This window comes from Cydia strobilella, chromosome 2 (genome assembly GCF_947568885.1).
Source record: "Cydia strobilella chromosome 2, ilCydStro3.1, whole genome shotgun sequence".
NCBI lineage: Eukaryota > Metazoa > Arthropoda > Insecta > Lepidoptera > Tortricidae > Cydia > Cydia strobilella.
Genome location: NC_086042.1, coordinates 21972091 through 21991381, shown reverse-complemented (window position 1 = coordinate 21991381; position 19291 = coordinate 21972091). Strand labels below are relative to the sequence as shown.

At 38.3% G+C, this 19291-nt stretch overlaps 1 protein-coding gene across 1 annotated transcript; it reads right to left on the bottom strand.

Annotated features, from left to right (window-relative positions):
* Positions 1 to 738: 738 nt before the first annotated feature.
* LOC134753366 (transmembrane protein 135-like) lies at positions 739 to 18508 on the bottom strand. The gene is made up of 9 exons (XM_063689251.1): positions 18089 to 18508; positions 14459 to 14589; positions 12400 to 12526; positions 10021 to 10172; positions 6908 to 7019; positions 6063 to 6215; positions 4877 to 5017; positions 4084 to 4250; positions 739 to 3548 (listed from the first exon to the last, which is right to left on the bottom strand). Exons 1-9 carry the CDS (start codon positions 18245 to 18247, stop codon positions 3497 to 3499), a joined length of 1194 nt encoding a protein of 397 aa, XP_063545321.1. The 5' UTR covers positions 18248 to 18508; the 3' UTR covers positions 739 to 3496.
* Between the last annotated feature and the right edge of the window lie 783 nt (positions 18509 to 19291).

Below are 19291 nucleotides of genomic sequence, written 5' to 3'. Positions count from 1 at the left end.
GGGGGCGCTACTGCCAGAATCTGAGGGTCTATCGCGGAACAAGAAAATCGAAATTTAGTTAACAAACATCTCTGTCACTCTTGCATATTATAGCGATAAAGAAGCAGACAGCGAAATTTAGGATTCGCGTTTCCCGGTAGGTCCTTTGTAAACAACCGCCTTGATGCATGAATGTCATATTTTATTATCTCTGAAAACTTGTCAATAAACTGTTAAAGGCACAGTAAGTATGTATAAGTTACTCTATTGTTTACTAAAGGGGCTAGTGCTGCACTCTGCACTGGTGGCAGAACATCGCAGTAATACCCCCTATTCAATTCCTTGACCGTCCCTACTCTGTGCTCGAAAAACGAATGCTGTAAGTATGTCGGACATATAGTTGTCAAACCAAATTGTCAGTAAATAAGAACAAAAAGAAAACTACACTCATCCCTTTCTTTTGGGTGCTAGTACTAGTGTAAGACAAAGATAGTATGATTATCTCTTTCTATGTTTGAAATGTGACGGTCGTTTGACAAACTATATATATATATATATACATATAAACGTTATTTGGATCGCAATTCGATGTATGCATAAAAATAATAACAAATTCGTAATACAAAACCGTTTTATTACAAAAATATAACAATCACTTACAGAACAATTTGTAAATTCCAGAACAATCTCCCAAACCGAACTTGTGCTTATACAAATAAATAATTTTCTATATTTATTTGTATAAGCACAAGTTCGGTTTGGGAGATTGTAATAAATATACTTAGATTCATTATTTGTGCATGTTCTAGTACTTTAAAAATATATGTCATAAATGCAATGTACGAGTACAGTCGAAGGCAAAAATATCGATCCAGACAAATGGCACAAAAATATGTGAACACGACTTTATTGTGTAAGAGCGTACACATATCTTTGAAACTTTGGGAATGTATATATATTTATGCCCTTGACTGTACATGTAAAATGAAAGCTAGTGATTGTACAGATATAGTGAACAATCCTTTCCCATCGTTTATTTACGGATACGTATGTACGAACGTGTTATGCTATTTGAGTCTCAGTACAAAAAGTATCATGACAAATAAATACAAACGTTTTTCGTAAAAATACGATGGGAAAGGATTATTCAGTACATCTGTACACAGACTTCATGGCCTGTGAAGATGTAAGCAACATGGTCGTTCTTTGCCATAGCATTATTGTTCTTGTTTCTACGGTCGTTTGTAACCATTATTTAATATATTAAACCGGGTCACTCACGATTATAAAATCGATGATTGCTCGACATGTTTCGCTCCATAACGAGGAGCATTTTCAAGGAGCGCTCGCGTTGGTGGCCCGACGCCAATGTTCCTCGTTATGGAGCGAAACATATTTGGTATCTTGACCGTATTTACTTTGGAAGCAAGCAATCTAACTTTGCAGTACTAAGTCTTATAATAATAAGGGTGCAATTCAAATAGTTTTTCCATACTTATGTTCAATTTCGCGATAACACGAATATAATCTCTATTATGAAATAGGACGCTCGGAAAGAGTGCTAAACAATGGTCAAATTAATAAAATAATTTTTAAGGCAAACGTACCTATGTACTTAATATAACATAAACACATATTTTGTGATATAGATTCGTAGTGTACAATGTTTCGCACATTCGTCAATTACAATCAATACAATACAAGAGAAAATTTGCATGTGTTCGATGTTTTGTAGCTCTATAATTATATCTATTTATAATTGTCTATACTATACTGATCAGTGGCAAAGCATTCATAACACGATACTCTCACTATAGGTCTACCGTTCAATTCAGACTGTTCTTATGGAATGTGAAGTTATTATGGTTCACTGTGATTTGGTTAAATTCGGCGGTGTGCAACTGGTTTGTGTTCTCCACAGAAATAAATATACCATAGAAGACGCAAATGTATCTATTTCGCGTGTCCGAACCCCGACCAAACGTCGAGGTTGGCCGTCGCTCTTTACAGTCCACGCGCGTCAGTTGTTGCAGCCGGACGTCCGTGAAAACTTACAAAAATGCTTCGTTGCATGATAATTAACTGCAGCAAAAATTGCGAGCACCCAAAGGCAAGAACATATTTCCTAACACAGATTTTAAAATTATATTATGCGTAAATTTTGTATGAAAGAGTCGGCACGCTTGGTTTCAATACAAATCGTGGTATTTGCGTCATCTAGGTGGTGTTCTCAGTTAGCAGAAATTGTTCACCCTTAGTCCCAAACTAAGCTACTTTCTTTTAGCTTTTAAAGAACTACCGTGCAACTCCCTGACGATACTTCTAAGTTAAGCGGTAGGCCACGTAGCTACAGTTTCCCTAAAACCTTAAAATGAAGCTTTACTAGTTTTACGCGGTATTAACTAAAATAATAAGGCCTGTCCCGTTAAGTCGTTTTTTACAAGGACTGATGCTGACTGGTAGGTATTTCTGGTTTATTTGCTTTAATATTTTAATATATTATATCGTATAGGTACTCTTAAGACTTTATTTACTACACTTATCAATGATTTCATTTTGTGATATGAGCAGGAGCGATACTCTTCCTTCAAGACCCATATAAAATATTACGAGCATTATGTTCGGATATATTTGCCCCTGTCGCCAATATTTTTAATTGACTAGTTAATTGTTCTGTAAGTTCAAGAATGACACTAAATCCCGCATTTAATAATGCTAAATACAAACCCCTTTGTAAAAGCTTGGCAAAATTATATGGGTTTGAATACTTTTATACCATGCTTTTTTGTATGAAAACAGGTGCCATTTTATTTCTCTTTTTATTATGTATATATTTCGATGATATTCTGTCGACAATTTCAGGTCTTAGGTCTTAGCAATGATTTGACCTTCTTCTTTGGAACCTTGGAGCTTGTTATGGTTATGACTTTGTGATATGTTTATACCAATTTTCGCATTAGGGTGCGTATGTGTATTATTAATATTATATGCATTAAAATGGTTTATTTAGATATGAATCACTAGTCAAGGGTTATATAAATAATATAGTTAGGTACAAATAAAATATGCTCATCTGAAAGTTTTGTATCTTAATGTGTTCATGTAAAAAAACTTTACAGGACAGGCCTTAATTCATATATTGTACGCCACTGATCTTAAATCTTACTGCTACCATCACCTTTATAAGGCAACCATTGATAATATTTAATATGGAAATTATCGCTTATTTTGAGAAAAGCATTTGGTATCAAACAGAAAAAAATAGAGATTAGTATCATCAATATTTAAATGATCTACTAATATTTGAAGCTCCTCACAAAATTCCTTATAAAATAAATACAGATTACTAAACACCGTCAAAATAACAACAAAACAGAATACCAAATTTAAATTAACCCTGTACCACAGATAATAACGTAATCATCACAGAATCGCTAAGTAATTTAACATTGTTAAATAAATAATATTATAAAGTAATATTTCGCTAAAAATAAATAATTTCAATTTTGTGCATACTTTATAGTGCTTTCAAAACTTTTTGTACAAAACCTTGCTGGATTTCATCGGCTCTGAAAAGAGAAAAAAAAACTCGTGTTAGTTTTTTTTTGTATTTGTAACTTGTCGGACCGATTAAATTCAAAATCGATATTTAAAGGTCATTATGGTAATTCAGTTCAGTCAGTCTACGGCATCAGCTGCCACCGTGGTCGTGGTACCCACCTTTACGCGATTATCACACTGATGGGGATTAGCCGGTCGCTCCGGTGAAACGAGATAGCGTTTTGCACGTATATTGCAACACCGGATGAATTGACCCATACATAATTATATGAAGCTAAGACCTACGTAACTTTGGGAACAAATCAAATTATTTTCACAAATATTTTGATTTGAGTTTTTAAAGACGCCGGTTCAAATCTGGCCTTCGCCATTGGAGGGCTTCGCCATTTGTTATTTAATATACCTATGACATCTATTTCAGCTCTAAGACCTACAGTTTAACTGATAGCCTCAGCTCATATATATAAGGGTCAATTAATAACTGTCAAAACTCAAATCTCACGTTACTCAGACTATATTGTTTTTAGTGGAACTTGTTCTTACCGGTTACTTGTGACGGTGTGCATCAAGTTGATGATGTAGCGCGGACAGACGTCTTCGTGCATGACGCGCGCGTGGAAAAGCAGGCCTTGGCACAGGCAGTACAACAGCTCCACTAACGGCAGGTTCTCGGGGATGAGGCCTTTCTGGTAGCCCCACGAGCCCAGGATCTGTGGTACAGATAATATGAAAGTTACTGTAAAGAAGTGACGTGTAAACATTCTGTTGCGAGCCGTTGGGCGCCTTCATACTTTACCGTGGTCGTCCACTTATGGAGTCGCTTTGAAATTCATACGACACTCCATTAACGTCGACGGTAAACTAAAACCAACTGCACACATTCATATACATTTAGCTCCCTTGCTTTATCGTGACAATAGCGTCATCGCTGTCGACGACCACGGTAAAGTATAATAAAAGAGCTCGTTTTGAAGTCCGTTACCTACAGCGTGGAGGTGAGCGGCGCTAGCGCGATGGGCGTGGAGGGCGCCACGCGGAAGGCCGCGCCGGCCAGGAAGCCCGCGGGCAGCGCCCACAGCGCGGGTCGCATGCTACGTTACCTGCAGCGTGGAGGTGAGCGGCGCTAGCGCGATGGGCGTGGAGGGCGCCACGCGGAAGGCCGCGCCGGCCAGGAAGCCCGCGGGCAGCGCCCACAGCGCGGGTCGCATGCTACGTTACCTGCAGCGTGGAGGTGAGCGGCGCTAGCGCGATGGGCGTGGAGGGCGCCACGCGGAAGGCCGCGCCGGCCAGGAAGCCCGCGGGCAGCGCCCACAGCGCGGGTCGCATGCTACGTTACCTGCAGCGTGGAGGTGAGCGGCGCTAGCGCGATGGGCGTGGAGGGCGCCACGCGGAAGGCCGCGCCGGCCAGGAAGCCCGCGGGCAGCGCCCACAGCGCGCTATCGCGCCCGTGCGCGCGGCACAGAAGGCACACTATCAACTGAAACCAAGGGCATTATTTGAATAGAGGTAAATACGGACAGAAGTCTACTGTAAAGCCAATTCCAACCTTACTGAATAATACGTGAAGAATGAAATCGACTTAACGTTACGTTTAGAGCAGGTATCGGATTTGATTAATATTTTCGATACAGTAACCCTATCAAATGGTTACCCAGATCATATGGATCATATATCATTGTGTTAGCCTATGGGTATGGAAACTCTTAAGTATAAGTGTGGTTTCCATATCGAATAGGGTAGATAGCTTGAATATTTACCACTTACCATTTAATATTGATACTGATACCCTTTTCCTGATACTGATACCCTTTTTGCAGTCTCTTTTTCGCGCAATGTCGTGGCCACAGACTTTAAATAACTAGATCGCATTCTAAAAACACTTGATAAGGTTTCTCTATCAAGGGTTTTGGAAATGGTGAGTGTTTATCCAAAGCTAACCCTTTTGGTACTGATAGGGTTTGTTAAAAACAATTCTATCAAAATTTGATACCATCAATATTTAATATTAAAAAAATCCTTTACTGGTGACCGAAAAATGGTAACAAACTACGGTTACGATTACAGACGATTTCGTCAACCAGCCCCTAATGTACTCTTTCACAAATGCCTAAAACCACAAACAGTAACTTGAGAACGCGTAACAGAATTCACCTTGTCCTGTGCGCCTTGTTTCTAAATTTTTGGTTTCAATTATCGGATCCGCAACTATAAATAAAATGTGATCCTTTTTAGGCTCCTTCATAAGAACTTTATAGTCTTTGGAACATTTCGCTGTAGAAGTTGTTAACCCTTTACCAGGCTAAGGGATATATATTACCCACATACGGCACTTGAAACGTGTGTTCTATTTTCGATGGGTAAGGCGGACATGCGATTGTCATTTTTGAAATATCAGCCTGGTAAAGGGTTAGGCGGGCAAAATTTCTACACACGCTCTTGTATCTAGATTGTTTTGAACCCCTTCCTTATTCTCCTTATTTGCATAGAGATGTTTACGCCACGAAGTCGATGTAGGTACTTACCCTATAAATTCCTATGTAACCTCCGAAGAAAATGCCAAGTTTCATATGCGAGAACTTCAAAGACTTGAACGCTTTAGCCGGAGTCAGTATCTTAGGGATGATCTGCCGGAGCATCGTCATTGCGCAGCCGACGCCGAAAAGCTGTGCTGTGCCCTGCAACATTCGTATTGTTTTTCTCTTTAAACGGTGTAAGTGACAAGTTGCGTAAGGCACACACAAAAACAGTCCTATATTGACATCAAATTGTCAGCACGGTTTTAAACTTAGAATTCTTATGGACCGCGAGCCAGGCGAAAATTTCGTCAGTCATCGCCTCCCGGGCGAAAACTCGAATAGCGGTTAACGGCTATGTATGATGAACCCTCATGAACGTCAGCTGCCGCTCCGTTGGTGGGTTGAGGAATGGCAGCCATCGAAACGTGTAACACGGCCTTTCCACCGCGATACAACCGGCTGACGATTTGTTTTATTAACAATAGCATCTAAACTACCATCTGACAAAGTATCAAACGGGAGGCGATGACGCCGATGACTGAAAAGAATTTTCTTTTTTACATGTTCATGTGACCAGCTGACGGTCAAAAAAATATAAATGGGCAATAATAATGAAATCAACAAATTATAATAATGAGATCGATATTTCAAAATTTCTTCATCGATAGGTAATACGATCACTATACGGTCGCCGGGTTTTATTGCTTTTGGCCCGAGATTTATGGCGTCCGTCGATACTTTTTGAGGGCTAATATAGTCTATTTAGAACTTTTAATCGTTTATTAGGAGGAAGCTCCTTTTGCAGTTAAATCGTTTAAATTTCCACCCGTTGCTGAGGATGAGTATTTTACCTTCAACACGTAGTTGACACAATTCCCCGCATGGGGACAAGCCAGACTCCTGCCTCCAACGCCTTCCACCGGCTCCCCTACTTGTTTCGACACTCGGGGAGGCGTGAAGAACCTTGAAAAAGTTACAAGTAGAGTCAAAACTACAGTGCGGTGAGAAAACAAATGTTTTCTGTCATTTACGGCCCGGCCACGACATCGCGCGGCGGCGGCAGCGGCGAGCGGCGGCCATAGGTTGGAGCGAGACACAGCGATCGGACCTTTCGTTCCCGCCTATGGCCGCCGCTCGCCGCTGCCGCCGCCGCGCGATGTCGAGGCCGGGCCGTTAGGGCCGATACAGGCAGACTGCAATCCGACTGCAATTTGTATGGGAACTGCACGCCGACTGCAGTCCGTCTGTACCGGCCCTTAGGTAAGTATATGATGTTGAAGAGTGTTTACTTTAATTTTTTTTGACTGGGTATAAGTAAAGAATTACAGTTGCTATGTACTGTAAGTAGCTATGTACTTCATTTCTCTAAAACAAATTATAGATAGATAGAATTTTTAACCGACTTCAATTTCATAGAAGGAGGAGGTTCTGTATTCGGTTGTGGCTATTTTTTTTTTTTTTTTTATGTATGTTCACCGATTATTCCGAGACCCGTGGTCCGATTTGAGTAATTCTTGTTTTGTTCGAAAGGAGCTGCTTCCAAGTTGGTCCCATATTAATCTGGTTCTGATCTGATGATGGGATCCCTGAGGAATTGAGGGAACTCCTCAATTTTTAAAGGCACATGTATGGTGATTTGGGTGTTTTCATAAGCAACTTGAGCATTTTCTCTCGAAAACGACCAATTTGATGAAGTGGACCTGATGATGATGATTGTTTTGAAGATAGTGATGATGATTTTTTTAATGTAGGATGTTCAGCGATTACTCCGAGACCCGTGGTCCGACTTGAACAATTCTTTTTTTGTTTGAAAGGAACTACCTCCAAGGTGGTCCCACATTAATCTGGTGCTGTTCTGATGATGGGATCCATGAGGAATTGAGGGGACTCCTCAATTTTTAAAGGCACATGTATGGTGATTTGGTCGTTTTCTTAAGCAACTTGATCATTTTTTCTCGAAAACCACCAATTTGATGAAGTGGAGCTGATGATGATGATTGTTTTGATGATAATGATTTCAGCGATTACTCCGGCACCCATGATCCGATTTGAGTTATTCTTTTTCTGTTTGAAAGAAGTTACCTCTCCAAGGTGTTTTCGTAATATTTTTGGTTTTGATCTGATGATGGAATCCGTGAGGAATTGAGGGAACTCCTCAATTTAAAAAGGCACGTGTATGGTAATTTCAGTGTTTTCTAAAGTAACTCAAGCATTTCCTCACCAAAACCACCAATTTGATTAGTGCAACTGTAGCCTAACCACGAGTTTAGCACTAAATATTCTTCGTAACTTACTTTGTACACTAATACGCCAGTACGAGCGAGATGCATAAACAGTAAGTTACGCACACGATAGCGAATATATCAATGTCAAACTCGTGGTAAGGCTACTGATAACTTCCCTCGTTTGTGTATTATGATTTTTGAAGTAGGTAGTGTTGGAAACAACCAAAGAGACTGAGAGGTGAAGGTAGAGGGTATTAGTGTTTGGGGGGTTTGAGGTTGGGGGTTGAGGGGAGGTGAGTTGATGGGTCGGGGACTGAGGGGTTGGGAGTTAAGGGATTGGGGGTTAGGGTTAGGAGTTAAGGGGTCTGGGGTTAGGGGTCGGGGAATGGCGGTTGAAGGGTTGGTGGTTTAGAGTCGAGGGGTTCAGTGATCAGGGGTTGATGAGCTGTGAGGTTGAGTGATCGGGGGGTTTGAGGGATTGGGTCAGTGGCGGGGCGGAGAATGGATTTAATGACAGGAATGATTTCCCAGACGGACTCGAGGAAAATTCTGATTATTTAATGAAGTTTACGAATTTACAGATAAACATGATTATGTTTTTCATTCATGCGTCACGCTCTTAACAATGTCTTAAAACTAAAAATGGAAAAATAAAAACTTTTATAAAAAAAAGATAAACCGACTTCAAAAAGGATGAAATAAAATATTATCCTTTTTAGGGTTCCGTGTTTAAGTATATGCGTTACCAACTGATATGTTTGAAGTCGGTGCCAAGCCAAGTACTCCAAGTAGTAACAATACCAGTCAAAAATAATCAGCTTAATGTCTATAAATCCCATTACAACTGTACAAATATTATAAACGTGAAAGCAATTATGTCTGCCTCTTTGCTACCTTTTCATGGCTAAACAACTGAACCGCTTTAGCTGAAATTTTGCATGAAGGTTCCTTGAATTGTTTTATATTTTGAAATGTAGTTCTCTGGATAAGCGACAGAAAATAACTCACTCCCAATCCCACACTTGCGTGCTATGACTGTTTAAGAACAAGTAAGAAATGCTCTTTAAAAAAATACGACGACAAAACGTATTAGATTTACACTAACGTGCCGACAAGCATGGTACGAACTGCGCCAAGAAGGTTCAACCGTGTGTTCTGTTCTGAGGTCTAAAGAAAGTTCGTTTATTGTCGTCGTGTAAAGCTGCGTCTTACATAGGCGAACACTCGCGAACGCGAAGCGAAGCGACGCGGCACGGCGCGGCCGGCCCAAGGCGTTCGCGTTCGCAACGAGATCGCCCACGTAGGACACTTCTATATAGGTATCAAAGGATTAATTAAGGCGCCGTGCCGCGCCGCTTCGCATTCGCGTGTTGTTCGCCTACGTACGCTGCGTTAGGTAATCCAACGTACATACTTATATAGCCGCATCTTTATCGAATTGCACCAAAATCACTATGAATATATGGTTTAAAATTTGGCTTGGCACCGACTTCAAACATATGAGTTGGTAACGCATATACTTAAACACGGAACCCTAAAAAGGATAATATTTTATTTCATCCTTTTTGAAGTCGGTTTATCTTTTTTTTATAAAAGTTTTTATTATTGGTATTAATCATACACTGTCAGGTAGGTATAGTATAGGTACTCCTTCCAACTCCAATTTTTCTCACGAAATTGTCCATGGGGTTAACAAGATTTCGACTTAATATAATCTGTGGTATAAGCATGATACGTACCAAAACAAAGGAGTCCGTTTCGGATTCTCTCGTTCTTTTCGCATTAAATAGAAGAAGACAGCACTTCCAAGCATGAAGATAAGCGTTTCCCTGCCAGGGGACCGTCGGAGCCAACCCTTCATTTCTAGTGTCCTTAACCAATATTCAAATACCTAAAACAACATTGTTTTTTATTAATTAAAATCTACTTAGCATAAAACAATGTTCAAACTAACTACCTACATAAGTTACATAACAATTAACGTGTACAGTTTACGATGTGTAAAATGCCATAGGTATGGCGCCATTTATTTATATTTTACGTAAGACTATTTTTGCCAGTTTTTGACCCGCTCCCTCCCCTACGTAAGAAAAAATAAGAAAAGGCTGACCCCCTCCCCCTATGATAGTTATATTACGTAAGAATCTAAAGGAAAAAATGAATACACGTTTGGTTTGTTTTAGTGTATATTATTAAAAAAAATTTTTTTTGTACTTTATTTGTACCTACAAAGGTACTGGAGCCCGTTTAAGCTAACTCTGCACCTTGTTCGATAGCATAGTGTGGAAGTATTATTTTCAGCGTCATAATTTTCATATTAATTTAAAAAAAAATCTTTGAGATCTTACGTAATAACTATGAAAACCCCCTATTGTAAGAAAAAATAAGATATGTTCGACCCCCCCTCACCCCTAAATAGTCTTATGTAATAAATGAATGGCGCCTATTCGACCTCACGGTTCACATGAAAATGAAATTGTTTGAAAATGTTTATTTTTTGTTGTGTTCTGCATCCATCGCTATAGCGGAAGCCGCTCGACCCCAATTTCAAAGGAAAACCGCAAATCGATGTACAGGTTAGCCGTTTGGCACACGCATACTAGAGGTCGAAACAAATTTTTTGACCCGCAAGTTCCTAAAAAAATTTCGCTGGGGGGTGGTAAAACATTTTTTTTGTATGAAAAAAAAAATTCAAAACCTATCGAGTGTGGTATCATACGAAAGGGCTTTTTGAGGCGACTCTAAAAATATATCACATCATTACATTTCGGGCATATTTTTTTTAATTAAAACAAAAAGAAAAATTTTGAAAATAAATGATTATTTTCAAAATTGCTTTCTTGGGATTCGATATCAAGATATTACGTATCTTGTGGTATATTGTACAAAGAAAAATCCATAGGGGTATGTCGTATCTGAAGGATACAATCTTGATATTTTGTGTCAAAAACTAAACAAACTATACCAACTGATGAAAGGCGCAGTTAAAGGGTTAAAGAGGTATTTCCCGTTCGATATATGGATATTACGTATCATTTTATGATTAATATGTACCGTATCTGCAGTATAGTTCCATAAGTCTCGTAAAATAGGTATTGAAGTAGAACTGCGTCACTTTGTAAAATTGAAAAATTAAAAAAAATTGTTAATGATATTATTTTCAAAATTGCTTTCTTGGAGTTAGACATGAGGATATCACGTATCATTTGTGGTATATTGTACAAAAAAAATCAGCCATTTCGTGTCTGGAGGAGCCCAAACTTGGTATGTTTCGAAAATTCTTTTTGTTTTAATTAAAAAAAAATGCCCGAAATGTAATACCACATACGATATACAAAAAATAATAATGTTTTACCACTCCCCCCCCCCCCCCCCCAGCGAAATTTTTTTAGGAACTGCGGGTCAAAAATTTTGTTTTGGCCTCTAGTATGTGTGTGCCAAACGACTAACTAATAGCCAGTAGTCAAATTACAATTTTCACAGCGCGTTTGTGCCCCATTGCCTTCTACCTTCTTTACCCACGTCGAATTGTCGACGAGTTCTCATGATTTCGCCCTGTGACGTCGCTCTTCACATCGCCCTAAAGCCGCGGGTTCCCGTTAATGCTTTTTAAAGCTGCATGCTTGACGTCGGCATAAACGCCGTGAGCGACTTCTAAGACGCCGGCCATTGCGTCAACAAAATTGTTAATGATATTATTTTCAAAATTGCTTTCTTGGAGTTAGACATGAGGATATCACGTATCATTTGTGGTATATTGTACAAAAAAAAAATCAGCCATTTCGTGTCTGGAGGAGCCAAACTTGGTATGTTTCGAAAATTCTTTTTGTTTTAATTTTAAAAAAATGCCCGAAATGTAATACCACATACGATAGGTTTTGGAAAAAAAATATTTTTTTCCATACAAAAAATAATAATGTTTTACCACTCCCCCCCCCCCCCCAGCGAAATTTTTTTAGGAACTGCGGGTCAAAAATTTTGTTTTGGCCTCTAGTATGTGTGTGCCAAACGACTAACTTGTACATCGATTTGCGGTATTTTTATACGAACGGGTACATTTTCTACTATGCATTTAAGGGATACTCAAGTGGAAGTGCTATATTTGAGTTTCATCTTACCAAGTTAACGAAAAGGTTAACGACCATCACCCTTCTGTATGGCGGTTCACAGTACACTGCAAGACCACTGATGGTGCAGGGCAGCAATACTGTCTTATAGTAAGTGAACTCGCTGAAGAACAATTTCCTGCAACAATAAGTCATTAAAACAATCTTTTCTTTAAAATAAAGTTTCAAAACCTACCCAAGTTTCAACCCTCAAAATTAAGACCATAATTAACAAGTTTTAGTCATTGATACAAGCTGCAAATGCTAAATTATAGTATTTTATACAATCGTGATAAAATAGAGCTTTCCAGTCGAGCACCGTGTTTAGGCAAGGAAGCTTGCTGACTGCTGAGTGTGGAAGTGAGGTACGAGATTGAAAAGCTTGATTATATCACTATTGTATACAATACTTTTTCTACAGGTCATCTAAAATAATACTTTTTTTACTATAAAACCGAAACAATTAATGAAAATTGGTAAGTATCTCAGTAGAGAGAGTAGACTAAATAGTCGCGCGCTCGCGCATTTATGTCTTTTCTATGGGAGCGCGGCGGTACGCGATTGGTCAATTTCTTTTATAGTTGACTACAGCATATCGAAATGAATATTATAGTCGAGTTGGGAGTCCATACATGAAAAGTACGCAATTATAGTTTGGTATACGAAATCTTAATTCAACCATTACAGTTGAAGAGTAGAAAATAGTACATTTCGATGCTAGTGCGGAAAGTAAGTCTGTAGCACTTTTTGAGCAACTGTATTAAAAAATATATTTTTAGACAGACATCTCACAAGGTAGATAGCCACTGACACCTGGCTAAATGAATTGTCACCTATTTGGGTACCTTTTATAAAGCACTGGGATGTTTACTAATTGAGAACAAAATTCTGATATGTACTAGTTAACAGTATATAAGTTTTAAAAAATCGTGTTTGTTGTTGATGTTATTCTTTCCTTTTCTAACAAGGATGATTTCCAATAGGATTAGGGCTAATGGCACTATTACATTATTGTGTGTAACCATTTGCCTGAAGTAAAAGTGTCACAAATAGATCTTCATTGAGTGTTTAATTAGCAGACTGAAATAGGCTTTAAAAAAATAAAATTGAATTGCTTGTTTTCTAAAAATAAAATTGATTGCTTCAAAGCAAACATTTTAGTTCAAATATATGAGAAGAAAAAGAAACTAACCAAGGTTAATACCCATTTAGACTGATCAAGATCATGTGATTTTTTGTTACATTGAGGTATTCGGTTGATCAACTAAATTCAATGTACTTCGTAGTTAGCAATGTATTGACTATTGCATGCAAGTTCTTGATCAGTCTCAATGGGGCTTTAGTTATATTCAACAATTTCTATAAAAGTAAAAACTCATTTATAGGAAGTGGAACATACCACAAAGTTTTCTTTAATTGTTTGATATTTCATGTTTTTGGGCATAGAACTTGTTTTGTAGTTTTAAGATATAATAATATTTTTAGGGTTCCGTACCCAAAGGGTAAAACCGGGACGCTATTATTAAGACTCCGCTGTCCGTCTGTCTGTCACCAGGCTGTATCTCATGAACAGAATTGAAATTTTCACAGATAATGTATTTTTGTTGCCGCTATAACAACAAATACTAAAAACAGAATAAAATAAATATTTAAGTGGGGCTCCCATACAACAAATGTTTTTTTTTGGCGTTTTTTGCGTAATGGCACGGAACCCTTCATGCAAGAGTCCGACTCGCACTTGGCCGGTTGTATAAGTATGCATGCTAATTTTAAGGTATTTATCTATGGGCCACCATTGCCTGAAATAAAGATTTTTCATTTCAATTTATTTTATCATTTCATTTTACTTTAGCACACAGTGGGGTCAGCCGGTCGAAATATTTAGCAGATGGCGCCAGCATAGCTTACCCTGTCAGTCCCTAGAACTGTGTCAATTTTTTGATTTTTAATGTCCTGGATGCCAGCCCTTTAAGCCAAATCTCATTAGAAAAAAGGGCAAGCTATTATGGCGCCATCTCTGCAAAACTTTGACAGTTGCCAACCCCACTACAATGTATTGATTTATAGATACCTGAATATGCAGTTTAATGTGACGAACGAGCTTCCGACAGTGAGGCCGAATACTCCAGATTTAAGGTATAGCTTAAACTGTTCCAGCATCTCGTCTTTACTCAGTTTCTTGCCTTTCATCAAGATTTGAATCTGAAACATGAATTTAAATTTATAATATTCTATATTACAAGGACAATTTGAGAAGACTTTAATTAGGCTACAGACGGGAATCTGTTTTGGACAACAGCGGCAGCAGTCCAGTCTGTGGCCTTAGAGATTGGTGTACAAGAAAAATAATTTGTATGGCATCAAATTACCAAGTGCAGTCGTCCTCCTCACGAGTATATCTTAACTTCATTATCCCTTTGCAATGGCATGTTTAAATATTTGATAAAAAAATATTATTTTAACAATGTTACAATATATCTTCAAATTTATTGGTTCATTTTGAACAGTTTTTTTTATAACCTGGCTAAGTCCAATTATCCTCGTATTGTATATTTTGATCTCGGATAAACAGCAAGCACTACTGGACAGGTAAATGAATATGATTGCCCAGAACAATTGTACAGAGTCAATCCAAGCTATGGGAGATGTTGAGAGAATGTACCTGAATATAAAAACAAGTAGTAAAAGTAGCTAGAGCATCTTAAATTGGAGGCAGTTAGCAAACTTTTACCTGTCAGAAAGAAAAGGTGCACCTATGGTGGAACAGTGAAGTAATCCCAGCTTTCTTGTGTTTGCGAATAGGTAAACTTAATGTATTTACTGCCGCTCGGCTCGCACGAGTCGTGTCACGTGGCGCTCGCGCAAAAGAGAAAATAAACAATGGCTTCGAAAACTAAATCTCGATCTAATCCGTAAAAAAGATATTGTTATGTTTACGGATGTCTGAATAAAAGGAAGAACAAGGAAGCAGAAATGACTTTTTTTTTTAATTCCAGACGATATTGGTGACTGTATTTCGGATATAACATTCTCTGTAGACAAATTCAACGAGCTATCAAAGAAATGAAACACGACTCTTCACCAGGCCCGGACGGCATCCCTGTCATACTTTTGCAAAAATGCGACGCAGTTGCTGGTCCATTATCCATAATGATGCAGTTATCGTACAACACTAGTGTCTTACCAGAACAGTGGAAAACGGCTAATGTGACCCCGATTTTTAAGAAAGGTAACAAATTGGAACCGTCAAATTATAGACCAATAAGCCTTACCAGTGTAGTCTGCAAGGTTATGGATAAATTAATAGTGAAACACATCAGAAGCTTCCTTACCCAGCACACTATTATAGAGGTGACCAACAACATGGCTTTTGTCCGAACCGCTCGACTGTCTCCAATTTGCTATCCTGCCTTTCCTCATGGACAAATAGCTTTAATGTAAGAGAGCCTACCGATGTAATCTACTTAGATTATGAAAAAGCTTTCGACAAGGTTCCCATAACAAGGCTTATTTTCAAACTGGAACACCTGGGCATTAGAGGAAAGCTATTAAAATGGATCGAGGCGTTTTTGCGTCATAGAACACTCAAAGTGAGAGTGGGTGAATCAATGTCAATGTAACGAGACATACACAGCGGAGTTCCACAGGGGTCAGTTTTAGGCCCTGTTCTGTACATAATATACACTTTTGACTTGCCTCACTGCTTAAACTGCAACATCAGTACCTTTGCAGATGACACTATAATAATAATAATAACAATAACGGTCTCATAGCGAAGAGTCTCGACCAACACCTTGAGAGACTCTCGCTAGGTGGTTGGATCAAGGGTCAGATGCAGAAGGTGGTGATCTTGGACACGGCGCGGATAGTTCGCCGGTTCCACTCTCTGCGGCCCTGACCACCGGCAGCTTGGGCCCTGCCCCGCTGCCGGCGGCACCCTAGGTTAGGTTTTTTATAATGTGTTTATATATTTTTGTAATGTTTTGTAAGTGTTTTTATATTTTACTTTTATACTCATATTGTAAAAAGCCTAGCCTAAGACTAAAAATAAATAAAGGAATAATAATATAAGCCTTTTATTCAGTCATTTTTTTTTTTACAAATTGAGAGTTTAAATATTATTGTACACAACTTATCCAAGTATATAATTTAACATAATATTAATGTTTCAGACAACATCGGTTTCGGTTTAGTCTGTGTGCCGTTTGGCAAAGACCTCTTCCATCCCTTTCCATTTTTCCCTGTCTCTCGCCAGTCTGGTCCAATGTCTCCCTGCGAATTTTACAATTTCGTCTTCCTATCTCATTTTTGGTGGTCCTTGTTTTCTTTTTCTATCTTTCAGGAACCACCATATAATTCTCTTGCTCCATTTTTCTTTGCCCCTGATCGTATGTCCTGTCCACCTCCATTTGAGTGTTTTAACTGACAGATGACACAAAATTATTTGCCAACCCATTGCTTGACTATGACTTGCTACAAGACGACCTGAACAAAGTATGGAACTGGTCTAAAGAATGGCTCATAAACCTGAATTCTACAAAATGTATTGTTCTGCACATAGGTAAAAACAACCCTCATTACACATATAATTTGGACAACACTCCCTTAAAAGCTGTCAAGGTACAAATCGATCTGGGCGTCAAAATCACTGAGGACCTGAAATGGGAAGAACATATAACTGCAATAGTTAAGAAAGCAAAGAGCCTTATCCACTTCATAAGAAAAGCTTTTGGGAATCCGATGCCGGATATGATGATCAAAATTCACAAAACCTATGTTAGGCCTATATTGGAGTACGCATTTCAAGTATGGAGCCCTTATTTTATCAAGGATATTGAGATGTTGGAGAAAGTTCAACGTAGTTTCACCAAGATACCGAAGAAACTCAAAAACATGTCCTATGAAGAAAGACTACACTTCTTAAAGCTCACAACCTTGAAGGAGCGCAGAGAACGCAGAGATCTGATTGAGACATACAAAATACTAACCCAACACTATGATCTTAAAGATTTCCATAAGATGCTAGAACGCAATAGTAACAAGCAAGTAATAAGCTGGTGTGTCTCACAGGTCCTACAATAATCCTCATAGACACTTCTTTAGCAACAGAGTGGTCAACGTTTGGAACAAACTCCCAGAGGATGTAGTAGCGGCCCAGTGTTAATGAGTTTAAGAATAAATTAGATAAGCACAAAGCGAATTCTACTCAACACTGAGAACTCAGTTTATGACTAGATACAGGCATTATCAGTTATTTAAACTGCCTGCCTGCATTACAGATAATAATAATATTGAAAGGTAAGTCATAATATTGAAAGGTAAGTCATACTATCTCCGGATAAAAAATTTATGTTTACAGAATCAATGTTTGTAATTCCTACATATTTATCTTAAAAATAATAAATTAGTAGGTATAGGTACAAAAACTTGTCTAGTGACAACCCCGTGCCAACACTCACAGCTCGGTCATGAAACTGCGGCGCGCAAAGAAGATTCACAGTTTGTGCACGGATATGTTTCAATTTTGCTTGCAGGCGGCGAGCATAGGTATAATTTTATACCTAAATCTGACTTGCTAAGGAGTGAATTTTCTGTACGGTAGTACCATACTATTAGTTATTCTGTGTAACAAGCTCAACATCATTGCTCAGTACAAAAAAACCTAAAGTACAATAAAAATATTATAAGTCCAAAGACTTACCAGGTATACCATGGCATAGAATTTGTAAGCCCCTTTAATGTTACTTGCTAGCATGCTTATTGTCGCATCGCTACACTTATAAGTCCATGGATGGATTAAGTTGTGACACTCTCGATGCCCACAGGCCTTTTCGAACCAAAACTTACTCACTTCCACCATATTTATAAATTAACGCTTAAATTGAAGTAGGAATTAACCGAAAGCTTACAAATGGATAACCACAAAGCATACGTCTTTAATCTTATACCAAGTCAAAATACATCGTCTTTATAAACAAAACAAAGTTTTTAAGTTCTAATTATGTATGTGTATTAGTCACTTGAATTGCAAATAACACCAAAAAAAGGTTTATAATTATTATCACTTATTCAGCTCCAGTCAGTTTATTATTCAGATAGTGCGACAAATGATAATGAGAACGAGAATCGCGTCGCGAGTGAAGATGAGACGGAGACGAGCAAGTAGAATAGTAGAACGTAGTGATTATTTATCAATTATCAAGTATACTCATATACTCAATCAAAATGTGACAGATCTGTTTAGAAACGAAACAAAACTGAACAAAACCAAACGCAAGAGATTTGATGGATTTGTTGTCGATGGTCTTGACTTGACGATCACAGCCAAAGTACTTAGTCTGTCTCATTGAAGAAATACAGGTGACTTTTAGAAGTTGATATAGTATGGAATGGAAGTTGATATTAGTATGGAATGATATAGTACCAATAAGGAATATTACGCGAAACTCTGCGTAGGGGGCGCCATTACCACAATCCGAGTCTATCGCGAAACAAGAAAATCGAAATTTCGTTATCTAACATCTCTGTCACTCTTGCGTATTCGAGCGATAAAGAGGCAGATAGCTTTTGACGTTTTTGGAAATTCAACGCCTAAGGGGGTTAAAAAGGCGATGAAAGTTGGTCTTGGGTGCAAATTTTATTTTTAGCTAGGAACTTGAAACTTTGTAAAAAGGTATTATATTAAAAATCAAGAAAACTCATATCAGCGTTTTTTAAAATTCATCCCCCAAGGTGGTGATAAAGGGGTTGAAAGTTTGTATGGAGGTCAAATATTTTTGTGAGTGTGAGACTTGAATCTTTCTATAAGGACATATAGTAGTAGTTTAAGTGTTTTTAAATATTCATCCGCTAAAAAGGGTTAAAAGGGGTTGAAAGTTTGAATCCATTACAAATGCTTTCAAAC